General features: G+C 53.0%; 1 protein-coding gene across 1 annotated transcript in view; it reads left to right on the plus strand.

Moving 5' to 3' along the window:
- BSN (bassoon presynaptic cytomatrix protein) overlaps nucleotides 1-26,501 on the plus strand; it is a 340,482-nt gene that overhangs the window by 309,435 nt on the left and 4,546 nt on the right. The window contains exons 8-13 of the mRNA XM_067561225.1: nucleotides 23-1,596; nucleotides 16,719-18,897; nucleotides 19,220-20,013; nucleotides 20,843-20,942; nucleotides 21,454-21,594; nucleotides 26,183-26,237. Of these exons, the coding sequence (XP_067417326.1) occupies nucleotides 23-1,596; nucleotides 16,719-18,897; nucleotides 19,220-20,013; nucleotides 20,843-20,942; nucleotides 21,454-21,594; nucleotides 26,183-26,223 (4,829 nt within the window). The 3' untranslated portion in view covers nucleotides 26,224-26,237. The remainder of the gene's footprint in view (nucleotides 1-22; nucleotides 1,597-16,718; nucleotides 18,898-19,219; nucleotides 20,014-20,842; nucleotides 20,943-21,453; nucleotides 21,595-26,182; nucleotides 26,238-26,501) is intronic.

Here is a 26,501-nt window from a genome sequence, read left to right on the forward strand (position 1 = left end):
AGCAAAGGCAGTGCAGAGCGAGAGGAGAAGGAGAAGGAAGAGGACCGCCAGAGAAAGCAGCAGGAGCACATCCTGCAGATTGAGAGGGAGAGGGTGGAGCTGGAGAAACTGAGGCAGCTGAGACTGCATGAAGAGCTGGAGAGGGAGCGTGTCGAGCTGCAGCGGCACAGGGAGAAGGAGCAGATGCTGGTACACAGGGAGATCCAGGAGCTGCAGTCCATAAAGCACCAGGTGCTGCAGCAGCAGCAAGAAGAGCGCCAGGCCCAGTTTGCCCTTCAGAGGGAGCAACTGGCCCAGCAGCGCCTGCAGCTGGAGCAGATTCAGCAGCTGCAGCAACAACTGCAGCAGCAGCTAGAGGAGCAGAAGAGGCAGAAAAGCACCTTCCCCCCTGTGTGTGACCCAGCAGGGAGGGTCCCTCCCCAGGCCGTCTCTGAGATTGCCATGGAAATGCAAAGGACCCTGGCCCAAAACGGACAGTACTGGCCCCCCCTGAACCAGCCCTACATAGCTCCCCCAGGGCAGGAAGGGCCAGCACAGCCCCGCTACCCCGGGCTCCAGCGGCCACTCACCAACTCCGCCTCTGAAATGTCCCTGCAGTCCGAGGAGCCGTGGGAAGCCGGCCGGGGGCTAAGGAAGAGGAACTCCATGCCACGCCTGCGGGACGCCTATGACAAAGAGGCCCCCCACGAGCCCTATGTGGTGAAGAAGATCGCAGACAGCAGCGTGCAGACAGATGAGGAAGATGGCGAGGAGCGCTATGTCCTGTCCCGGCGCCGGCGCGCACGGCGCAGCACCGACTGCAGTGTGCAGACCGACGAGGAGGACGACGCTGAGTGGGAGCAGCCAGTGCGCCGGCGCCGGTCCCGCTTCTCCCGGCACTCGGACTCCAGCGCCGAGAGCAAGCCAGACTCCGCCAAAGGCGTGGCCAGCGTAGGCATCCAGACCAGCAGTGACTGCTCTGTGCAGACCGAGCCCGACCAGCTGCACCGGGTGTCCCCCTCCATCCACATCACCACCCCTGACCCCAAGGTAGAGATCGTGAAGTACATCTCTGCGCCGGAAAAGACCCGGCGAGGAGAGAGCCTGGCCTGCCAGACTGAGCCGGAAGCACAGCCACAGCCAGGCATTGTGGTCCCCCAGCTCAGTGTGCCTACCACCGTCACGCCCTACGCCACCAACATCCACGTGGCTAGCACAGGCCCCCTGGGTCCACAGGCCCTTGGCAAGTTTGAGAAGAAGAAGCCTGATCCTTTGGAAATTGGGTACCAGTCCCATTTGCCTCCAGAGTCACTTTCTCAGCTAGTGACCCGCCAGCCCCCCAAATCCCCCCAGGTACTCTACTCTCCCGTCTCTCCCCTCTCCCCACACCGGCTGCTGGAGTCCTCCTTCACTACCAGTGAGAGACTTAACAAGGCCCATGTGACACCACAGAAGCACTTCACAGCTGATTCCACCCAGCGCCACCAGACCCTGCCTCGCCCCATCAAAACCATGCAGAGATCCTTATCTGAGCCCAAGCCCACCAGCCCAACCTCGGAGGAGTCTGGGAAGGACAGGTTCTCCTTGTACCAGCACCCACTACTCCAAGGCAGCCAGGTAAGAGAGACATTGGCGTGACTCGTGAGCGGAAGCTGCGCATGCCGCTGGGCTTTCCCAGGATATTTCCTCCAGCACCTAAAGCTCTCTTGCTGCAGTGTCAGCTGGTGGAGAGCTGGGAGACAGGGAGAGTCAGCCTTAGGGGCTGAGAACAGGCACAGCTGAGTCAGGAGTGAGCCTGTAACCTTATGCTTCCTGGTCTCTGGCCCCACTGGCAGGCCCGGAGGTGTGAGAAAGGAGGCAGCATTGCCCCCAGGCTTAGTCTTGGGGTGGATGGGCCCAGACCCTTGGCGTTGAAGCCATGCCCCAGCTCGGCATGGGGTGCCCACACTGTGTAGTGGTTCCCCTGTGGGGAGCTGTTCTTTGGGAACCGTGGCCTCCTACTGAGCCCAGGGGGCTGCTTCATGCCTGTTGGGGGAACATTGCTACACCTTACCTGAAGCAGGGAACGAAGCCTTCTTGTTAGTAGCAACTTTTGCTGTTGCCGACCCAGTGCGCCCCCCGGCCAGCAATCCCCTGCCTTTTCCTGCTGTGCTGCATGAGGCAGCGAGGGGCCATGGCAGGGCAAGAGCAGGGGCTTTCCACTAATGTGGGGAGGCTTGGAGGCAGTGGGGAGGGGAGGGAAAAACCAGGCTGCCGCCATCTCAGAGGGGACCTACGGCAGTTCTCCATGACTGCCTTAGAGGAGCAGTGGCCGTCAGGAGGGAGCAGTGTCCCTGGCACTGGAATCTCACCTAGGGAGAGCCTTGGCCCTGCTTAGACAGGACAGATGGCCCAGCCCTTAGAGGGATTCTGTCCCAGCTCAGCAGGAGAGGAACCACAGCCGGAGAGGCAGGTTAACTGAGCCACTGGCAGTTGAGGCTGGAGAGGCCTGGCACACCGGATGCCTTGGCAGCAGGGGAGGCTCCTAACCCAGTTATTGCTGCTGCGGAAGAGGAGCAAGGTGGCACAGAGTGCTGACAAGCCAAAAGAACCTCAGCAGCGCCACCTAGCTGTGCCCTGCGCACCAGAACGAGGCTGTAAGAACTAAACGCTGCCCTCCTGACCCTGTACCACTGCACTGGGGTGTTAGCCCCCTTTCCTTTCTGGGCTCAGCTGTCCCTAGGTAGGGCCGGCAGAAGGGCTGTTCTCTTGCAGGCTTGTTTTCCTTCTCTGTATTAAATATTGCTTCATAACTGCCACCACCATATGCAGAAAGCAGTGCAAGGCACTGAGTGCGAGAGAGACCTTCTCCCTCTCCCCAATGCACACAGGAGCACACTGAGCCCCGGACAGAGTAACTCTTTGGGAAGCCAGGAGCACAGTCACAAGCCATGTCCTGCCATCTAGTGGTCATCCAGAGATGACCAGCTCTGGCAGAGTTAGGCATATTCCATGTGGTAAGAGAACTCCCTTGCAGAATGGCAGAGGGACAGTCTCTTCACCAGGACATACAGACACAAGATCTCCATGCAGGTATCCCTTGTGAGATGCCCCAGTGTGATACCTGCCAGGTCTGGTGTAGCAGCCCACCGCCCCTGAGGAGACTCTACACCCCCCAGCTGGACCTTGTCTCCGGTTCCTTGAGAGCCATCTTCATGCTCTTGCTGTGCAAGGCGAGGCAGGGACACGACATTTTGGATTGGCAAAGATCTCCACATGGCCACCAGAACTCAGTCTAAGCCTGGAAGGAAGCCAGAGAGCATAGGCTGATGCCAGTTTCCCGCTGCAGAAGGCTGTGCCTTCCGTGCTCTGGATCAATCCCATGCACTTGGAGGGCAAGAAGGGGCTGGGTGCAGGCCCCAGGACAGCCAGCCCTGTGCCACACTCCAGACAGAGGGAGAGGGAGAAGTGGGAGAGGCAGAACTGATCGCGGGTGGCTGGGCCAGAAGCCAAGGTGCTTGGTGGGGTATCCGGAGCTTGACAGTAATTAAGGGCTGGAGGGGGCAAACTACCCCTTTTCCTATGGCTGTCTTTGTACTAGGCCCCAGACAGGCCTACAGGAAACTGAGGGGGCTATTGTATGTGGGTGCGTGCTTGGCAAAGAGCAAGTGGGGAGAAGGAAGTTCCCCCCGCAACCCAATCTGAAGGCTGGGTGACTTTTTACAAAGGGGCAGAAGCAGTGACGAGCGGCAGCTGTGGGAGAGCGCCCACTCTGCGCACCGGACATGTTCTGTTCTGCACCGGGAGCAGGCCAGACACCCGTGAACTGGACGGTAGCTCCTCTGTTCCTTTTGCCTCTGGCAGCCCCAGTCGTTAGTTAGAGACCCTGCCCAGTGAGTAGGAGAGAGCCACATTCTGGGCCTTTGCCTTCCCACAGGCAGGATGGTCACTTCAGTCCATTTGAGCCTTTGGATAATGGCTTTCGTTAGCTAGCTCCACCCCAGCCGTGGCTGTCCCCCGTGCTCTCAGAGTACAGCTCCTCCCTGCAGAAGGAGGCAGCTGAAACCTGAGTGGCTTCAGTGTTTTACCAATGGCCCCTGCTTTAGGCAGTGAACGCGCTTGGCTATCGCAGGGTTACTTTTTGTTCTCCTACCTTTTAAAGCTCATCTCCTTCTCTGAGGCCAACTGTGGCAGAGCCCCACTGTCCTGTTCTCTGTGGGCAGAGGTGGCTGGCATGAGAAGGTTTTCTGTCGGGCACCAGGAAGCGTGAGGAACAAGAAGCAGGCAGCGAGAATGGCAGCGGTCAGTTGCATACAGGAGACAGTGCGGGATGGTTTGTAATGCTCAGGCACTGCTGAGCTGAACAGACCCCATCTGGGTGCCATTCCCTCAAGCCTGGCTCCCACCCTGAATCCCTTTGCTTCAGGGTGACCTTGTTTCTTGTATTTAATCTAGTGAATTGGCACAGGCAAACGCCTGTGTTAGGCAAGATCCGATCAAGGTACAAAGCATTAGTTGTCCTCCAATGTGTGCGGATATGTTAATTTCCAAGCGAACTGAGATGTTGTGCACATGCATTTTTGTTTTCTAGTGTTTCTGTTTTGTGACGCAAACCAAATACTCCCAGTGGGAGTGAGCAGATTACGGGCAACATCTCTTCAGTTCTGTAAACTCACCAGTCTTCAGTAGCAACGAACCTCATTATGGGGAATTCTTCTGATAACAAGCGCTTTTCTGCTCTGTGTTCAGCGGCAGGCAAAGGCAATTTGGAGTATATCAGAGATTAGGATTCTTCCAGAGCATTGGCACCTCGGGCACAGCAGTGTGCAGGTAACAAGAGTGTGGCTTTGAGGGAGATCTAGTGCTGCAAGGACAAATCTTTCTTTCTTAACCAACCGTCTGTTCTAGTATTAATGCACAACAGAGACACTAAGCTAAGGACTGGAAGAAAGATGTCTTCCCAGTTTGTCAATACATGCTGAGGATGGCTGAGCCCCCCCCCCCCATGGGGGGACACCACATGGTATAAATGAGTCATGCCAAGTGACTTGCTATGGGTAGGTGCCCCCAGTCACCTACTGCTGTGTTTAGCAGATAGGTCCCTGGGCAAGCAATCCCGCAATTATTTTGCATTTATTTACTGTTCCTATTGGGAACCAGGGAACACCACCCACCCTCTGACCAGCCACAGCCCTTGTGTCAGCTGTGGCACACCTCCCCCAACATCATTACACATGGTTATCCAGGCACATTAAATGGTGTGGAGTTAAAGCAGACAACATTTCCCAGCCATGAGGAGCAAACACCCTGTCATCCCCCTGCAGCAGCATCACTGCAAAGGGCAGACGTGGAGGACACCTCACAGTGATGTTATGTGGATCACCCAGACCAGTGAGGGGTTCTGGCACCACCTGGCCTGTAACCTTGGGGCCCTTTATGCTGAGCAGCTTTGGTGCAGAGCCCTGACACCAGTAGCCTGTCCACACCCACAAGCTCTCACCCTGGCTTCCACCAGCCTAGTTACTTCTTGCAGGGTGACCCCAAGAGCCCTCCCAGTCCCGAGTCTCTCCAAAGCCGTCCTTCACGAGTTCTTAGCTACCAGACACTTGACTTTTCCCCTCTGGTTTGTCACCCCCAAAGGTGGTGGTAAAACCAGCCCCACTTTGCTTTGGTGCACACACTCCACACAGTCCGCACACCAGAAACCTCCTTGGGGTGAAAATAAACAGAAAGTTTATGTAATAGAAAAACCACAGATCCAGCAATGAAATAACAAGAGAAGCAACAAAAGCAAGTGACGCAGAAAATAATCATAAAGACACAACACCGGGCATTGTACTTTCAAATCAGATACAAAAATCCCTTTTCTAATACAACTTACCTATTGCCCGTGAACAGCTTCCCAATGTGCCTCCTGCTGTCGAGGGGATCCAACGTTTCACGCACAGCTTCCCAGCTGGCTGCTGGCCATCAGTTTCTGAATAGATTCCACTTCACACTCCTTCCTTTTACAAGGGTTTGCAGGGCGGGGGGGTTCTTTCTCGCAGACTATGGTGATTCATGGTTATTCAGAGCAAAGGGAAACTCTCTCTTGTCTTGATAGCCGGGATGGCTCACTGTCTTCCTATGAACTCTAACGGCCCATCATTTGTCTTTTCCTAGGTTGTACAATGCTAGGTGGTTGGAGCTAGTCTCATCTGGCTGGGAGGTTGCCTAGCCCTTTCTGACAGCCCGCCACCCTGCTTCGAGGTGGAGCTGAATGTTGCAGCCCAAATGATAAGCACCAAGTTCTGTACACACATACAGAAATTCAGAACCACAGTTGTGGCCATGTCTCAGCATGGCCATCGAGTTCAGAACATGACAAGCTTTCCTCATGACTCACTCAATATACTTTTGTAGGACAATAACGTTGTATATAATTAGGCTAAGATTTTACCATGAGTATTTTTATTAAAAGTCATGGACAGGTTGCAGGCAGTAAACAATGAATCACAGAGGCCCGAAACCCTGCCGTGAGAGAGTGGGGCTGACAGCCCCAACTCCCATGGGTTGGGGGGCTGACCATCCGAGCCCTGTTGGCCGGGGCTGAAGTCACAGAGGTCACCTAAAATCACAGAATCCGTGACGGACTCAGAGCCTTATATATAATCAATTGATTCAACGGCTTATTCTTTGGAGTTCAGATGCCCTGTTCTCCCCTGAGGGTGTCTGGACCCTGACTGGCATGCTCATACATAAGCTAAACACAATGGGTCTGTATCTTGCCACCAGTGTCTCGGCAAATATGCATCTTGTGATGCTGTGTAAAAGTGGCCAATCAGCCGCAGCTCGCATGTAATGCAACCACCATCCTGAGATCCCCTGCACTGGGGGAAACAGATATTTGGCTGGAAACATCTGAGACACAATGAACAGAGAGGGTGTTGGCAGCAGCTGGCAGCCAGGAATGAGGGCATCTGCTCTCCAGTCATCATTGGTCTCCTGCTGGGCTAAGCACTGCTCCAGACATGCAGGTAAGAAGGGTGGCAAGAAATGCCTTCCACTGGCAACAAGTCCAAAGGGAGTGGCCCCTCCACACATAGGGACCTGGCCACGGTGCTCTGTGCCTCTGTTACTTCCAACCTAGACGGGCCTGTGAGGATTATCTAGTCTAACCCACGCCATGATGCAGGATTTGTTGTGTCTAAAATACCCATGACAGATGTCTGTCCAGCCTCCTTTTGAAAACCTCCAGTGAAGGAGGTTCCATGACTTCCCTAGGCCGTCTGTGCCATTGTCCTGCTGTTCTTACAGTTGCGAAGTTTTTCCTGCGTGTGATGGGGCGTACTAGCCTCACCCTGGCCTAAAGAGGGTTAAGGACTCACTGCAGGATGAAGAGGCCACGCCCCTCCACCTTTGCTGGGCATGCTCAGCATGGAAGTGGCATATAAAAAGGCAGCAACACAGCTCAGTCAGGGTGGACTGCTGCCTGGGAAGGAAGCACACACCTGGCTCTCTCGAGGCGACCGCTGCAGATGCTGAGCCAAACCTTGCCAAGTCCCAGACGGATCCCAGACTGCCAGACGAACCCCAAAGAGGGATTGAGTGGCTAGGAACCGCACCGACTGGGGACCCTGGAGGCCATGGGGAATTATGGAATGTCGCCAACAATGGTAGGAAGGTAGAGCAGGGGGCTCGAACGGTGTTAAAGGGGGTGAAGCAGGGTGCCAGTCAGCATCCTTTGGGAGGATCCCTGCTGCCTTGGTGGCAAACACCCCCAGCACCAACAGGGCCCTGGGCTAGGACTCAGAGGAGCAGGGTGGGCCTGAGCCCCCCCTTTCTTGGGCACTGCACCCCCATAGGCAGTGCCCCATTACCCTAACTGGACATCAGGCCACAGTGCCCTGACGAGGAGGCCACTTTACTGACTCTGGCTAGTAGGCCATGCTGCCCTGATTTCAGGGCTGCCTTGCTGACTCTGACCATTGGGACATACTGTCCTGATTAGAGGATTGATTTTTTGATTCTGGCTACTAGGCCATGCTGCCCTGATTGGAAGGTTGTTTACCGACTCTGGCTATTAGACTACACTACCCCAATTGGAGGGTTATTTTGCTGAGTCCAGCTGTTAGGCCACACTGCCCAGAAGAAAAGGGTAGCCCTAGTGACTTTGACTGCCCTGCCGCCTCATCCCGGAAGAGAACCTAGCGGGGTAGACATCAACCCATGCCTTTTTCCCACCTTTCCAGCATACATGACCTGATGCCCGTAACAGGGTATATCCACCCTGCGGGCTTGTTCACACTTACCCGGAAATTTGGCAGCTGTCGACGGGAGTTACGCAAACCACACAGAGTAGTTTGCATAATTCCCGTCGACTGCTTCTGCGCGCTGTTCACATTGCGCTGTTCCCGTTGGCTCAGCGCTATGCTAGTTGAGGGGGTGACTTATTCAGTCGACTCCCTCATCAATTAAGCGGGTCTCACTGACAACTCAATCGATCATGAAAGATCAATCTGGCGGCAGTGAATTTGCTGCCGCCAGTGTAAACATAGTCTGAGATTCAATCTAAATATGCTCTGCTGTAGTTTGAACCCACTGCCTCTTGTCCTGCCCTCTGTAGCAAGAAAGAACAACTTTTCTCCATCTTTTTTATGGAAACCTTTCAAGTTTTTGAAAACTACTATCATGCCCTCCCCTTAATCTTCTCTTTTCCAAACTAAACATACCCAGTTCCTTTGCTCATATGGCTTGTATTCCATCCCTTTGATCATCTTTGTCACTCGCCTCTGGATCCTTTCCAGTTTCTCTACATCCTTTCTATACATTGGTGGTCAAAATGGGGCATAGTACTCTGGCTGAGGTCTAACCAGGGCTGAGTAGAATAGTACTATCACGTCCCATGATTTCATGCTATACCTCTCTTAATGAAATCTAAAATTGCATTTGCTTTTTTGCAACAGTATCGCGTTGCTGACTCATGTTGAGGCTGTGATCCACCACAACCCTTCTCAGCAGTGCTGCTGCCAAGCCAGTTATCCCCCATTCTGTGTCTGGGCATTTGGTTTTTCTTTAAGTGTAGCACCTTACATTGGTCTTTGCTGAATTTCATTTTGTTGCCTATAGCCCAGTTCTCCAATTTATCAATATCCCGCTGAATTTTAGCTCTATCCTCCAAAGTATTGGCAACCCCCCAACTTTGTGTCATCTGCAAACTTCATCAGTATGCTCTCTATTCCTACAGCCACGTCATTAATAAAGATAATACATAACAACAAATCCAGAACAGATCCCTGTGGAGCACCATTTGAGACCTCCCTCCAATCTGAAATCCTTCCATTCATAGTTATTCTTTGTTTGCGGTTGTTTAACCAATTATGTATCCACTTAATCAGGAGTTGGCAACCTTTGGGAAGGGACATGTCTGCCTTCCCCCTGCCGTTCTCCCACATGCCATGGTCCCAGCACCCTAGCTTACGGGGTGTCCGGCAGCAGTGGTGGCGGCGGAGGGGGATGTCTGTGGTCGGAGGGGTGGTGGAGGAGGGGAAGGCTGTCTGGCCCCTCCCAGCAGGGAGGTGGAGGAGGGGCTGGGAGGATGGGAGGCGGAGCAGCTGGCCAGTTTGGTGCACCACTGGCCCTGGGCAGGAGTTGCTCCAGGCTCCAAGCAGGGCCACGTGGCGGCTGCTCCCCCCTTCTGGCCCCGGCTCAGCAGTGCCCTGCTGGCCAGAGCCATGCTGCTCCCAGTGCAAAGCAGGGCTGCACGGTGGCCACTTCCCCGCCATTCCTGCTTTGCTCCGGCTCCAACCAAGGCACTGCTGGGCCCGTGTGGGAGAGCGGCTAGTGCCGGAATGGGGGGAGGGGCCATCACGCAGCCCTGTTTGGGGCTGGGTGTGGTGCAGCGTGCTGCTCAAAATCATTGCACATGCCACCTTTGACACACATGCCACAGGTTGCCAACCCCTGCACTTGATACTTGCACAAAGCCTGCATTTCTCCACCTTACTTACCAGAATGTCGTGTGGGACTGTTACAAGCCTTGAGAGAGTCCACATCTAATATAATTCACTGCCTTCCCCCGCTCCACCAAACCAAATCAAGCTGGTATGGCATGATTTATTCTTAGTAAATCCATGTTGGCTACTAGTAATTACCCTTCATCCTCCAGGTATTCGCAAATTGAATATTTCCTAGAATCATAAAAGATTAGAGTTAGAAAGAATTTCTGGAGGTCACCTAGTCCAACCCCCTGCTCAAAGCAGGACCAACCCCAGCTAAAACTTTCTCAAACCACACCTTAAAAACCTCCAAGGATGGAGATTCCACCACTTCCCTAAGTAACCCATTCCAGTGCTTCAACACCCTGCTAGAGAAAAAGCTTTTCCTAATATCCCACCTAGACCTCCCCCACTGCAACTTGAGACCATTGCTCCTAGTTCTGTCGTCTGTCACCACTGAGAACAACCTAGCTCCATCCTCCCTGGAACCCCCTTCAGGTAGTTGAAGGCCGCTGTCAAATCCCCCCTCACTGCAGACTAAACCAGCCCGGTTCCCTCAGCCTCTCCTCATAAGTCATGTGCTCCAGTCCCCAAGCATCTTTGTTGCCCTCCTCTGGACTCTCTCCAATTTGTCCACTTACTTTCTGTAGTGGGGGGCCCAAAACTGGACACACATGAATGCAGACATTTGAGGTGCCAGATCTCATGAGATCACCTGAGACTTGGGGACTGAACTTTCACAAGAATGAATTTGTGAGAGTTTAACATCTTAGCTGAACCCAAAACCCAAGTCAGCCTGGAACCCAACCCCCCAGTGTTAATACAAGTTGGCTCCTGCTCCAGACCCATCCCCCATTTCTAGGGGGGTGGGGGTGCAGAGCTTATGCGTAAAGGAGCAGAGATGATTTTAATAGACTAGGGGAGAAAAACATCAGCGCTGCCCTCACTGTTTCACAGAACCTGCTTTTGGCCCATGTAGCATGTGAGATGAAAGCTTTAGATCCCAACTGAATGAGGCAACCTAGTGACAGAGGATGTGGAGAAAGCTGAGGTACTCAATGCCTTTTTTGCCTCTGTCTTCACAGACAAGGTCAGCTCCCAGACTACTTCACTGGGTGGCACAGAATGGTGTCGTGGAAAAGAATCACACTGCTACATTTTAGAGTTGGATCGGGTGCAGCTTTAATTGTGACACACACAATCACATAACCATAGCTATGGGGAATGCTATAGCCATAGGGAAAACCCAGGTGGCTATAGGGAAGTCAAGCAGCATGTCTGGATGCTGGGCAAATGTACTTCCCCTGGCTACCAGATACAAAAGACTTATATAGGGGTTGCTTAGATTCATTAACATGTTGATCGCATAGTGGGATTGGATTAACAGTTTATACTTAACAAGGTAGACAATCACAATGCATAGTGGGCACACCAGACGCCCTCCCAGAGACGCCCAATGAGTCACTTGAGTATACAATGGTGTGAGTCTCTGTGGGGCCGGTAAGACAAAGGGACAAGTACTGGTACTTATCAAACAGGTGAAGTCTGTTCACAGACTTCAATAAGACTTAAGGCTCAACAGAGAACTTGCCTCTCGGGTGTGGTTCAGAGACCTCTTGTGGGACTTTAACATCTTTATCCTAATTTCAGTTGAGGCCTTCTGTTAATGGTTTAGCCTGGGGCTTCTATTTCAGTTTCAGGCTACAACTTCAGGCCAGGCCTTCCATGACCAGTTTCAGGCCAAGCATTCTATTAATAAATGTAATGCTTATTTCTTTGATTCCACAATGGGAACGAGGTGAACATCCCGCAGTGCTGAAGGAACAGGTCCAAGACTATTTAGAAGGATTGGACATACACAAGTCCATGGGGCCGGATGCAATGCACCCAAGGGTGCTGAGGGAGTTGGCTGAGTTGATTTCAGAGCCATTGGCTATTATCTTTGAAAGCTCGTGGCAACAGGGGGAGGTCCCTGAGGACTGGAAAAAAGCAAATATAGTGCCCATCTTCAAAAAAGGGAGGAAAGAAGATCCAGGGAACTACAGACCGGTCAGCCTCACTTCAATCCCTGGAAAAATCATGGAGCAGGTCCTTAAGGAATCCATTTTAAGGCACTTGGAAGAGAGGAAGGTGATCAGGAACAGTCAACACGGATTCACCAAGGGAAAGTCATGCCTGACCAACCTGATTGCTTTCTATGATGAGGTGACTGGCTCTGTGGATGTGGGGAAGGCGGTGGATGTGATATACCTTGACTTTAGCAAAGCTTTTGATACTGTCTCTCACAGTATTCTTATCAGCAGGTTAAAGAAGTATGGGTTGGATGAATGGACTATAAAATGGATAGAGAACTGGCTAGAGCATAGGGCTCAACAAGTAGTGATCAATGGCTCCATGTCTAGCTGGCAACCGGTCACAAGCGGAGTGCCCCAGGGGTCGGTCCTGGAGCCGGTTTTGTTCAACATCTTCATTAATGATCTGGAGGATGGGGTAGATTGGACCCTCAGCAAGTTTGCTGATGACACTAAGCTGCGAGGAGTGGTAGATACCCTGGAAGGTAGGGATAGGATACAGAAGGGCCTAAACAAACTGGAGGATTGGGCCAAAAGAAATCTAATGAGGTTCAACAAAGAGAAGTGCAGAGTCCTCCACTTAGGAAGGAAGAATCCCATGCACAGCTATAGACTGGGGACCGACGAGCTAGGCAGCAGTTCTGCAGAAAAGGACCTGGGGGTAACAGTGGATAAAAAGCTGGATATGAGTCAGCAGTGTGTCCTGGTTGTCAAGAAGGCTAATAGCATATTGGGCTGCATTAGGAGGAGCATTGCCAGCAGGTCACGGGAAGTGATTATTCCCCTCTATTCGGCATTGTTAGGCCGCATTTAGAGTATTGTGTCCAGTTTTGGGCCCCCCACTACAAAAAGGATGTGGACAAGTTGGAGAGAGTCCAGCGGAGGGCAACAAAAATGATTAGGGGGTTGGAGCACAGGACTTATGAAGAGAGGCTAAGGAAACTGGGCTTGTTTAGTCTGCAAAAGAGAAGAATGAGGGGGATTTGATAGCAGCCTTTAACTACCTGAAAGGGGGTTCCAGTGAGGATGGGGCTAGGCTGTTCTCGGTGGTGGCAGATGACAGAACAAGGAGCAATGGTCTCAAGTTGCAATGGGGGAGGTCTAGTTTGGACATTAGGAAAAAGTTTTTCACTAGGAGGGTGGTGAAACACTGGAATGGGTTACCTAGGGAGGTGGTGGAGTCTCCATCTTTAGAGGTTTTTAAGCTGAGGCTTGACAAAGTCCTGGCTGGGATTATTTAGCTGAGGTTAGTCCTGCTTTGAGCAGGGGGTTGGACTAGATACCTCCTGAGGTCCCTGCCAACTCTATGATTCTATGACTCTGTTTGGAAAGCAGCTGACCCTCTCCAGGTTGATCTCTCCACCTTGCCATGCTCAGACGTGCTCTTACAACCCATTCAAGCTCATTTCAGGATCGTTTCTTCATGGTAATGGGACAGGCTGACTTTTGGAGTCTCTTTCACAACTCCTTTTCATGCAGACAGCAGCTTGTTCCTGATCCAGTGGGATATTGTTTGCTTTTCCATCACACACACCTAATCCTCTTTGCAGGCCTCTGGAGATGTCTCTCTGTGCTTTGGGAGATCACCCTGTGGGGAACATCATGCTGAGGAAATGTGCTGTGACAGACACATACTTTCCACATGGCCACAGGAATGTCACTGTTCCACCTCCTGGCATGAATTCTCTGCATAGCCCCATCATGCTGTGGAATGACCTCTCTGTAGGAGAATGTCCTCAGTAGGTGCACCAAGAAATCTCAAGTTCATTAATGCTCCAGCAATGAATATTTTAAAAGGCTGGCTTCAAATGACAGCCGTGGCACATACTCAGCAATCTTTTCATTCAGGCCCGGGCAGCTGGGAAGTTGGAGTATAGCTGGTTGATTTCATTAGTGTGTCGGGAAGTGTAATTATTCTTTTCAGGAGCCCGTGCAAGTGCATAAGAGATTCTTCTCTTCTTCTTTCATTATTACAAGACTTTTTTTTAGTACTGCAGCTGAACAAAGAGTGACTTTGTTTAAATGCATACCCCAAATTAAAAAACATAGTAAGAGGACCAAAAAAGTGCCACCGTGGCTAAACAACAAAGTAAAAGAAGCAGGCAGAGGCAAAAAGGCATCCTTTAAAAAGTGGACATTAAATCCTATTGAGGAAAATAGAAAGGAGTAATAAACAAGTGAGGTGTAAAAATATAATTAGGAAGGCCAAAAAAGAATTTGAAGAATAGCTAGCCAAACACTCAAAGTAATGGCAAAAAATGTTTAAGTACATCTGAAGCAGGAAGCCTGGTAAACAACCAGTGGGGCCACTGGACGATCGAGATGCTAAAGGAGCACTCAAGGAGAATAAGGCTATTGCAGAGAAAATAAATGAATTCTTTGCATCGGTCTTCACGGCTGAGGATGTGAGGGAGATTCCCAGACCTGAGCCATTCTTTTAGGTGACAAATCTGAGGAACTGTCCCAGATTGAGGTGTCATTAGAGGAGATTTTTGAACAAACTGATAAATTAAATAGTAAAAAGTCACCAGAACCAGATGGTATCCACTCAAGAGTTCTGAGGGAACTCAAATGTGAAATTGCAGAACTACTAACTGTGATATGTAGCCTATCATTTAAATCAGCTTCTGTACCACATGACTGAAGGAAGCTAATGTGACGCCAATTTTTTTTAAAAAGGCTCCAGAAGCGATCCCAGCAATCAAAGGCCGGTAAGCCTAACTTCAGTACCAGGCAAACTGGTTGAAACGATAGTAAAAAAACAGAATCAGACACATAGATTATACGATTTGTTGGGGAAGAGTCAACATGGTTTTTATAAAGGGAAATCATGCCTCACCAAGCTACTAGAATTCTTTGAGGGGGCCAACAAGCATGTGGACAAGGGTGATCCAGTGGATATAGTGTACTTAGATTTTCAGAAAACCTTTAACAAGGTCCCTCACCAAAGGCTCCTAAGCAAAGTAACCTGTCATGGGATAAGAGGGTAGATCCTCTCTTTGTTCAGTAACTTGTTAAAAGACAGGAAACAAGGGTAGGAATTAATGCTCAGTTTACAGAATGGAGAGAAATAAATAATGTGGCCCTCCCAGGGGTCTGTACTGGGACCAGTGCTGTGCAACATATTCATAAATGATCTGTAAAAAGGGGTAAACAGTGAGGTGGCAAAATATGCAGATGATACAAAAAGACTCACGATATCTTAAGTCCAAAGCAGACTGCGAAGAGTTACAAAAAGCTCTGACAAAACTGGGTGACTGGGCAACAAAATGGCAGATGAACTTCAGTGTTGATAAATGCAAAGTAATGCACAGGTGATTTTTCAGTGTTCATAGGTCAGGATCACAGCACTGATGGAATAAACTGCTAGCTTGCAAAAGTCTCTCTGGAATCACCCAAATAGGTTGGGGGTCATCAGTCCTTGTTCAAAGCTTCCTTGTTAGAAATCCAGTCCAGAGCAATGAAGCAGGAAATGAAGACAAAATGGAGATGTCTCAGGGGCCTTTTTATATCCTCCACCTTGCACATGGAATTTTACTGTCCCAAACAAAGCCTGCAGCCTCTGTTTGTAGAAAGTTACTGGCCCAAAAGGGCATCCAGGGTCACATGAGCATGTCACATAGTTTATTGAAGCACAGGGCACGGCCCCTGGCCCCTGGGAGTCTGAGGCATCCTCCATGGCCCTTTGTTAGAGTGAAGTGTCACTGATGGGGCATCAACGCATAGCTGTCTAGCCCTGATGTATATCCATCTGGTGGGTGTCAGCCAGGAACAAACACATTTGGGATACCGATACATAGCCAACATTTGTAATCTTAGCTACAGAGATGGATTTAACCAGGATAAATATCCTCTTGATAGGTTGTAACATTGCCACTGACATCTTATGTGCGGTACTTTGTACAAGTTGTGTTGCAATTGTATAGCAGTGGTAGCAACAAGGACACAAATGGTCCTGGTTCTTATACACAGCGTCACACTGCCATGTTAGAGACCTGGGCTTCGGTCCTGGGTTGTGGAACCCCACAGGGGCTATGAGGCCTCGCCAATAAGCACACACGTGATGACCCCTTGCCAGAAGAAGTGCGTCTGGAGCGCCCAGCTCTGAGCACTGTCCCTAGGCTAAAGGGCAGCGTGTTGACTGGCAGATGTACAAGCTAATCAAAAGGCACCATGAACAACATACAATTCCACTGAGCCAATGGCTCACCAGGCTCACACAGTTATGGAGCGCCAGTTTCATAGCTAATGGTGCGCAAGTGATTGATGTGGCCAGCCTCTGACTGCCCCAGCCCAAGGCAGCTGCAGCTGGGTGAATTGGATGTGGCCTTTCAGTGTGTGATCGCGTGAGACCCACCCCCCAACCTTCATGATTGTAGCTAAGTGCCTTAACCACCCCACCACACAGCCATGAGCACCAGGCATCTGTTCATTTCCCAGGGAGGGAAGCAGGGGATGAGGAGTCAGTCCTCTTGGACACTGTTTCCAGCTCTGTCACTCTCACTTTGTGATATTGGTCAGGTCATGGCCCTGCCATATGCCTCAGTTTCCCCATTTCTCCACTGACTGCAGTGGGGTATGCCACGGCTAAGGAGTGAATGTGTAAGCACTTGGATAAGCTCTGCTGAATGAGTTCTTACAGCAGTGTTTCCCATGGGCATTGCAGCTTTCCCTGTCTCCAGGTTTAACACCTGTTTCAATTGCTTTCCAGATCTCCACTTTGCAGTCAAACACTCTCATCCGGAAGGTGAAACGGACTCTTCCCAGCCCCCCTCCAGAGGAAGCTCACCTGCCTGTGGCCAGCCAAGCTCACTCCCAGATGTACCTGCCCAGCCTCATGCAGAAGGGGGTAGGAGGGCAGGCCATTCAGGTCACCAAAGCCAGCCTTCTCAGAGACATTGACCGCGACCTGAAGCTGGTGGAGCATGAGTCCACAAAGCTGCGGAAGAAGCAAGCTGAGCTTGATGAGGAAGAGAAGGAGATTGATGCCAAGCTGAAGTACTTGGAGCTGGGCATTACGCAGAGGAAGGAGTCTCTGCTGAAGGAGAGGGGAGTGCAGGATTATCCCTACCTGAGGTGCCTGGGGGAGAACCGGGATTACATGTCTGACAGCGAACTGAACAATTTACGCCTCTCCAGCTATGAGGGCCGCAGTCTGCTCAGCAGGCCAAGCACTGCCCCCTCTAACCACTACGCCGACTTCTCCAGTATGCAGCACACATCGGCCTCCTCCTACGCCCCCCACCAGTACCCAGCAACCCCGCTGGGCACTGCCCCATTCCAGCAAACACGATTCCAGCCTCCCCACTACCCTGTGGTCAGCAGAGGCGCTGCTCAGAATGGCTTCCAGGCTAGCCAGCTGCCCACCTTCCCCTTGCAAGGTGCATATCAGACACACGGCTTCCCTCCCAGCACCAGCTACCAGCCAGATCTGGGCCTGCAGACCCATCAAGGCTTTCAACCACCTGATCACTACCCCGCTCAGACCACGTACCCCAGCCAGACGCCCTTACAGCCAGTGCAGAGCGCCCTCTTCCAGACCCAGGCGGATGTACACGCCATGCACCAGAAGCCACGGCAGACGTCGCTAGCTGACTTAGAGCAAAAGATCCCCACCAATTATGAGGTGATTGGAAATGCCACGGTGGGGATCTCCTCGGCGGCTCCAGAAGTCACATACAGCACCACAACGGTGACCAGCAGCTATGCCCAGTACAAGGGCCCGGAGACCAGGCCAGCTGACCCGAGCAATGCTGTGCAAAGCCCCTCGGCCAGTTACTCCTCAGATTCTCTGTATACAAACCTGGAGCAGAACATTCCCCGCAACTATGTGATGATCGATGACATCAGTGAGCTAACCAAAGAGAGCACGGCGGTGGACAGCCAGAAGGGGGAGACGCAGGTGCAGAGCAGCAACGGCCGGCAGATCAAAGAGAAGAGCAAGCTGGTAGAGACGGAAAGCTCCAGCAGAACTTGCTGCTACTCCAAAGCAGAAGAGGAGTCAGAGGAAGATATGTATGATCACCATGGTGCTGACCATCGGGGGAAGACCAGCTACCACCGTGGCACGGAGAGCAACAGCAGGATGTCAGGCAGCTCCAGTGGCCCCTCCTCCTATTACGGGGATGATTACCGGCATTCTGCACGCCCAGACAAGCATGGCTCTGGCCTGGTGATGCAGAAGCATTCATCCAAAAACCTGGCCCCTGCTGTCATCTCGTCCAAGCGCAGTAAACACAGGAAACAAGGCATGGAGCAAAAGATCTCCAAATTCTCCCCCATAGAAGAAGCCAAAGATGTGGAGTCGGACCTGGCCTCCTACACAGTGACTACGTCTGTCAGCAGCAGCAATGTGGCATCCAGGGCAAAGAAGCTTCAGGACGAGATCACCTACGGCCTCAAGAAGAATGTGTACGAGCAGCAGAAATACTACGGCGTATCCAGTAGGGATATGATGGAAGAGGACGATCGAGCATACAGCAGTGGAAGCAGATCTAGATCGTCTGGTTATGGGATGGAGAAACCATCAAGCCGCGATGTCAGCAGCAGAAGCAAGTCCTATGAGAGAGAGAGCATGGAGAAGTCTCAGAAAGGAAGCTCCAAACCGTCTTCCCTTAGCATGAGTCACAGTCGCGGGCGGCCTCCGATTCGCACACAGACCTCTGAAGAGGAAAGTCCCATCAGCCCTTTAGGAAAGTCTGTGGGTGTGTCCCGGTCCTCAGGGGGACCTCTCCCTCAGTCCTCTGAGGACAGCTGTTCCCAGTTCTGCTCCAGTCACTCGTTGCCTGATGTGCAAGAACATATCAAAGATGTGCCAAGGAACCACTCTTACAAGCATGAGGAAGGTTACATCATGGATGATTCACATTGTGTTGTTTCAGACAGTGAAGGTAACAACTACCTGTGGTGACATACCCAGAGCATGTTCATACGGGCCATATGCCAAGACAGTCTCACGGCCTGCATTTGCGTGTCACGTGCCTTTCTCCCTTGTTCCACTCCATGGTCCGGGTGTCTGGTGGTAGCGTGTCGGTGTTCAGTGCTTGCTGCATGTAACGGTGTGTTGTATTTGTTGGGGAGGGTCTATGACGTGTCCCAGATGCATGTGATGAGCTGCTTGCATTCTTTTATCTCATTGCATGGCTTCAGTCGGGGGGACGTGCCCACCTCAGGACCGCGCGATTGACTGTGATCTGTTTTCGCTTTCTGAAGCCTATCACTTGGGTCAAGAGGAGACTGACTGGTTTGATAAGCCCAGGGAAGCGCGCTCAGAGCGGTTAAGGCCCTACTCTGGCCACTCCTCCTCCTCCCAGAAGAGACCTCCAATTAAACACACCTATCACGACTACGATGAGCCGCCAGACGAAGACTTGTGGCAGCATGACGACTACTCTCAGGCACGTCATCCTTCTTCCAAAGACCACCGGCACCATGGGGAGTACGGAAGACATTCAACATCTTCCCGTCACCCAGGCGACGAGCAGCCCAGGAGGCCATCCAAGCAGCACGGCAGAGAGCAGGGCCGCCATGAACCCCGCACGCACACGCAGCCCCTGTCCCAGAAGAAGGCCCAGCAGTCAGACACGAGAGCACAGCCAGCTTACCCCTCTGGCTCGGCCGAGTACTCGCAGCAGGCCCGGCAGCCGTCCAGCTACCAGCAGGCTGCAGAGTCCCAGAAACCCCAGCGGCAGGCGCAGCCTGGACCACCACCTCAACAGCAGAAGGCAGAGCCCTTGCCGCACCACCTGCAGCAGCAGCCACAAACAAAGCAGCAGCAGCAGCTGCCACCGCCATCCAGGCAGCCTCCACAACAGCAAGCGGGCCCTTCGCAGCAACCTCCGCAGCAGCAGCAGAAGGAGCAGCAGCAGCAAGCGAGGGTGCAGCAGCCGGGTGCTCCAGGAGCTCCCTCTTCCCGGCCACCACAGCAACAGCCCCTCCCGTCCCAGCATGTCGGGAAGCCTCAGCCAGCCCTCCCTGCACAGCCAGGCGGCCACCAAGCAGGGCCAGTAAGTGTGCGTGCTTTTGGCCAGTGGCACAGCTCTTACGCACCAGGTGCATGGCTGGTGCTTGCCCTGCAGCGGTGGGGATGGCACCCTGGGGGCGGCTTATTGCACAGAGAGGGGGCAGACACGGGAAGCCCCTGCTGCATCCCAATGCACAGGCCAGGCGCCATCACTGGCTGCCCCAGCCCGCAGGAGTGGAGTTCATCACGCAGGGCCACAGCTGCTAGGTAGCGGGTGTATTCTGTGGCACAGGAGACCTAGCTGGGGTGGGCCACAGCAGGAAAGGGTTGAATTATGGAGACCTTGGGAGCGCCAGGGTGAGGCTGTGCTGAGATCGGCATTTAAAGCTGGAATAAAAGCGTTCCATTTCCCCCTTCACTGCATGATTTCAAGCCCCAGGTGTCCCGCCAAACACACCCAGAGCTATTCTCCGCGGCCAGGACAAGCCAACTGCCTTGCAGCAAAATGAGCCAATGGGATCACTCAGTCTGCCGCCTATTTCCATTCTCCAGTGCAGACTGCCTGCCTGCCGGGCTCACCCCCTGGGCACTGCACGTCCCCTGGGGAGCCAGGGGCAAGCTGAACATTGGAGAGCATAGGAGAGAGATGAGGCTGGGAGAGCTGAGAGGAGGAATTGGGTGTGGGGGCGGACCGGTTTTCCCAGGAGGTGACGTGTGATCCTTGGGCGATACAGTCTTTGTCCTGATGTGTGGTTTGGATTTTCTGCCACTGCTTGCTGATGTGCCCCAATTCCCCATGGCCCCACTGGCCATGCCCACCCGCCCGTGCGCAGAGACTGGGGGAATTCTGAAATGTGCATTTCATGTTACAGCCAAAAGCGGATCAATTGGATACATCCAAACCCACCACGAAAGTGCCACAGCCACAGGGGAGAGCACCCCATGCACAGCTGCCGGGCCCAGCTGCAGCAGGTCAGTGAGCCAGACCAACTCATTGGGTCCTGCCAGGCCATGCACTTGCACTGGCTCGCGGTGCCTGCACCCCTCACACTTACGTTCTGAAGGAGCAGCCAGGCACCAGCTGTTTGCTAGGTAGCCGTGGCTGCCTGGCCTCTCCAAGGAGAAGATCCAGTGTTATCTCTCCATAGCACATCTCATCATTCACCCGGGGCTGGGAAACAAATGCTTCCCCTTCTTGGCCGGCTATGGGATGGAACCACCTCCCCAGCTGAGCAATGGTGGGGCCTGTCACTCAGTGACCTATAGGTGGGTGGCATCCCCCAGGGCAGGGAAGCAAATGTGCAGGAAGGTGCCCAAAAGCAGCCTGCCCTAATCTGTACCAGCCATGTCACATCCTCAGGGCAGCTGAAAGTCCCTGGGCTCCCGGGCCAGCTCTCGTCATTGACTAGGAGCACTGCCCATGCTGGGGAGGGGCTGCGGCTGGGTTCTGCTCCTCACTAGAGCTCCATATGTTCCCTGGCAGCCGTTAAAATGGGCCCGAAGCCAGCAGGGGCTCCCCCATCCACTGGGGCAGCAGCTGGACAGCCCGGGGTGGATGGAGAGAGCGTGTTCTCCAAAATCCTGCCAGGAGGGGCCGCAGAACAAGCAGGCAAGCTGACTGAAGGTAAGTGTCAAGAGCCAGTCGCGCAGAGACATGCAGGCATGGGGCTCAGCTGACAGGACTCATTGCAAACTCTGCAGGGACTGGCAGAGCCCAGAGGGGACCCGAGTGCTGCTCGCTAAGCCCTGAGACAAGGTCAGCTGCTGAGGGTGGCCAAGAGGAAACACCTTGTGGTTGAGCAGGAAGTGCTTGCTGCACCTGGAGCAGGGGGTGCCGTGGGCATAAGCTGTGGCCCATACACAGCAGGCAGGGCAAGCACAAGGGGAGAGGCCTGGGGGCAAAGGAATGCAGCAGAAGAGAGTGTACAAATCGCATGAGGGCAGCAGGAGAGAGACAGAGGCCCTGGCTGCAGATGTGGGGCCAGAGGAGCAGCAGCCCCGCCTGCTCTGTCCTTCTTTCTGGAGGTGGAATCAGCAAGGGCTGAGGCGTGGGGGAAACGGCGCTAGTTTAGCCCCTTTTGGGTCAGGCCAGTCTCACTCCTGCCCCCTCATTATGCCGTCCTTAGTAATGACTCGCGAAGCAACACCGAGCGGAGGAGCCTGGGCTGGGCCAAGTGGCAAACGTAATTCTTTTCTTAGCAGGCCCGAGAAGAACAAATGTGACAGTGACAGTTTTAATTAGGGTTCTGCTAATGAGCAAGGAAGAGAAGGGCTAGAACCTGCAGGAGGATCAGCCAGGTAATTGCAAGGGAAGCAGAGAATCAGACAGTCAAGACATACTAGTTACAGAATCATATGAGGGTTAGAAGGACCTCAGGAGGTCATCTAGTCCCACCCCAGGCTCAAAGCAGGACCAACCCCAACGAAATCATCCCAGCCAGGGCTTTGTCAAGCCAGGCCTTAAAAACCTCTAAGGATGGAGATTCCACCACCTCCCTAGGTAACCCATTCCAGTGCTTCACCACCTTCCTAGTGACAAGGTTTTTCTTAATATCCAACCACTGCAATTTGAGACGGTTGCTCTTAGTTCTGTCATCTGCCACCACTGAGAACAGCCTAGCTCCATCCTCCCTGGAACCCCCTTTCAGGTAGTTAAAGGCTGCTATCAAATCCACCCTCATTCTTCTCTTCTGCAGACTAAACAAGCCCAGTTCCCTCAGCCTCTCCTCATAAGTCTTGTGCTCCAGCCCCCTCATCATTTTCGTTGCCCTTCACTGGACTATCTCCAACCTTCCCTGCCAGCAAGAGCTGCCCAGCTGCTGCTCCCTTCCCCCCCATTTAAACGGTAATCAGCTGTTTAAAAAGTTTAAACAGCTGATTACTACTTAAACAGTTAGCCTTTTACATCCCTACAATCCATGAGCCTAGGCCACCCCCTTCAGATTACAAGCCCTTGTGAAATCGGTTGAATACTAACAGATCTCTACAAGTGCTTGTGTCACGGCTCCATTCACCATTCATGGTGCCTCCTGCTTTCCGTCCTGGGGGTTATCTCTGCCCAATGGTGTGCCTTGCCTAGGTGGGGCCTCTCCCGTCATCCTCTCACCCTGTGGACCCGCCTCACTTCAGGAACCACAGCATTCTCCTTATGTCTCGGCCCTGCGGCTGGCCTCCTGTCCGTGTGTCCTCCTTCCATGTTTACCAAAAGTCCTGCTCTGTGTAGCTCTTCTGCCAGTCAGGGTCAGCAACAACACGGCCAGGTTCAATATCTAGGGGCTCCTTTACGACAGAACAACACAAAAGCAGCTTGAGCCCCACACAGTGACCCCCTCAGGTGCCTCCAGAGGCAACCTGGCCCCTCTCCCACGCACAGAGACTGAGTGTAGAAAAGAAACTTTCCAGAAAAGGGGAGATGTGACCTGGCATTTACTTGGGGAAATGCTGCAAGCAGAATTCACAAGCATAAAACCAGGAGCAAAACACCCACCCCAGCGTATGTGGGGCAGTTTCCATTTGCCTCAGGTTCTTAAATCCAGAAGTTCTTTTCATGTGCCCCACCTCTCAGAGTCCCCCCAGCCCCGCTCACAGGTTTGTCCTTACTCAGGGCAGACCCAACGTTCAGAGGTGCAGCTGCAGAGTTCACCTCATAGCCTGGGGGTGGGGAAAAAAGATCCTTTGCTCACTCCTCTGTCCAACCACCCTTGGCATCCACTGGCCAGCCTGCCAGCTGTCACCGATGCACCCCATCACCTTCTGCCCCTGCTTCTCTACTGAGACCTCGGCTGGTCGGTCCCTTGAGGTTCCACCCAGCTCTCAGTGATTGTCAGCTCTCAGTGGGAATTCACTGCTGGAGCCAGCTGGGTAGAAAACACTGTCCCACAACAAGTGATTTCAGCCCTACTGATCACTTAACAAAATAAAAGACTCCTAATGAGCCTTAATTAGCTCTATCTTTGAACAGAGGGAGGGGCTGGTTAAATCATGTCTAGGGCTCAGGCAGAGCCACCTCTCCTGGCGCAGACACCTGTCCCCACCCCTTCTCCCATTCACAGCTATCTGCTCCGAGCCCCCTGCTCACCGAGTTCAGCTCAGATGAGGGCGACCCCTCCTCAGGACAGGCTAAGCACAGTTCTGCTGCCCTTTGCTCATACAATAAGGGGAACAACATTTCTTTCTTCCTGCAACTAACACTGCAGTGATTTGTGACCCAACACCAGCCCAAGGGCCCATTTGGGCAAAGCATCCCATCATGCTGAGCACTGAGGCAGGGCGGGTGTGCTCATGCAAATACAGTCTGGTCCTGATGCCTTGTCTCCCCTCCCAGCAGCCAGCTCAGAGGGGAGAGCGCATTCAGCTCCTGCTTACAGGCACTCTTCTCCTGCACTGCCCTGATGATGCCACTGCCCCAGTGGCCAGTAGGAAAACCCGGGACCGTTCTCTACTCCGGATTCCAGTCCAGAGACCCTCAGTTCAGCAGTTCAGGGCTCTGCCCTCTCAACCCTCACCACGCCTTCCCTGGACTGCTTCCTACTCTCCCTGGTCCCCCGTCCTCCCTCCAGCTCCAGGAAAACCAGCTCCCTCCTCCCAAGGAATGACTGCAGACTGCCTCCCTGCAGCCCCCAAACACTTGCTGCTATCCAGAGAGCAGCTGCTGCCTGCCTGTCTGTCTGTCTGCAGCCTTCTGCTTTCAGCTTCTGGAAGCCCTGCCTCTTCCTGCCCAGCTAAACCTCATTTAATCCACTCCCTGCTCTCTGGCTCCTCCCCACCCTGGCCACTGTCACCCCTTCTAATTCTGTCACAGCTCGTCAATGGGAAATTGTCATCCAGCGGGGGCCTTTCCTGTCAGGTTCTCTTCTCAGCCCACTGCTTTTCAAGATCTTTACCAGGGATTTGGAAGGAAATGTAAATCCTTGTAGATAACGTGTGCTGGTGACACAAGCTGGATAGGGTGGCAGGTAACCTAAGGCTGGGTAGTTCTAGGGAGAGATCTGGGTTGCGTAGGTTTGTCTACACTGCAACAAGCCCTGCAGCTGGCCCATGTCAGCTGACACAGGCTCATGGGGCTCAGGCTGCAGCGCTGTAAAATTGCAGTATAGATGTCGGGAGTTGGGCTGGAGCCTGGGCTCTGGGACTCTCGCCTCTTGCTCGAGTCGCATGAGCCTGAGTTAGCTGACATGGGCCAGCCGCAGGGCTTATTGCAGTGTAGACACTCCCATGGTATGCTGGGCTCATTAGAGCAACACAGTTACCTCTGTCAGCCACACGTGTGAGCTTATCGAAAAATGAGGCCAAGTTTGTCTGATAAGACAAGACCAGTTTTGCAGAGGAGCATGCTGAGTGGCATTAACTATGCTGCCACGCATCTATCTTTACTGCTTGTGGCCCGTGCCAGTCGTTCCATGACTGCCCCAGATCAGTGTCAGGCTGCCCAGCCTCAGTTACTCACGTCATCCTGTTTGCCCTTTCCAGATGGTGGTACAACATTAGCATTTCTCCAGTCCCATGGGCCTTGCCCCATGCACTCGCGGGGGCAATGAGGGGAGCGGGAGGTAGGGTAGGCTCAGAATTTCTCCCTGTTTTTGTTCTTAAGTTGTAGCTCAGTGGTTCTCAACCTTTCCAGATCTCTCTACCCCTTTCAGGAGGCTGTTTTGTCTTGTGTACCCAAGTTTCACCACACTTAAAAACTACTAGCTTACAAAATCAGACATTCAAACACAGAAGTGTCACAGCCACTGTTACTGAATAAGAGAACTCCCCCAGTTGAGAAACACTGATACAGTAGATAGAGCCGTATCAACCAGTCACTGTCTGTATGAAAGTTTAGTTTGTACTGACTTGGCTCATGCTTTTCATGTAGCCTGTTGTAAATGAGGCAAATCTCTCACTGAGCTGACGAACCCCAGGAAGACCTCTGTGTGCCCCTGGCTGAGAACCATGGCTGTAGATGTTGTTTTAGAAACAAGGGCTTCCAGAGCCCCCGTGTCACCATGCAGTCACCATGGAGCCAGGGTTAGAGCAGAAGGAGCTGGCACCAGCATGGGCTGGACTCAGGGAGCCCAGCTGTGCTGTCAGGCCCCAGAGATGCAGCTGGCCAACAGGGTTCCCAGGAGCTGCCAAATCACGCCCCTGCAGGATGTGCCCTGACCCCAAGCCATGCTGATGCGGCACAGTGCCATGCAGGCCTCATTCCCTCTTCTCTTTGCCCATCACAGCGGTGTCGGCGTTCGGCAAGAAATTCACGTCGTTCTGGTGAGCAAATGCCACAAGGTGAGTCACATTCAGCAGCCCCACGGCCGCCCCCACGGGTGAGCTTTGCTATCCCATGACCGTCCCGATGCACCAGCCCTGACCACCCTGACGCACCACCCCATGGCTGCCCCCATGGGTAAGCTTTTCCACCCCACAGCTGCCCTAACACCAGCCCTCGCCGTCCCATGGCCACCCCAATGCACCACCCACTTGCCTCCAGCCACTTGCCACTCTCACTGCCCTTCCAACCACCCACCATGCACCCTCTCATTCCCCACCCAT

The sequence above is a fragment of the Emydura macquarii genome, unplaced genomic scaffold (genome assembly GCF_026122565.2).
Source record: "Emydura macquarii macquarii isolate MOO-44397 ecotype Brisbane River unplaced genomic scaffold, CSIRO-AGI_Emac_v2 contig_2369, whole genome shotgun sequence".
NCBI classification, from domain to species: Eukaryota; Metazoa; Chordata; order Testudines; family Chelidae; genus Emydura; species Emydura macquarii.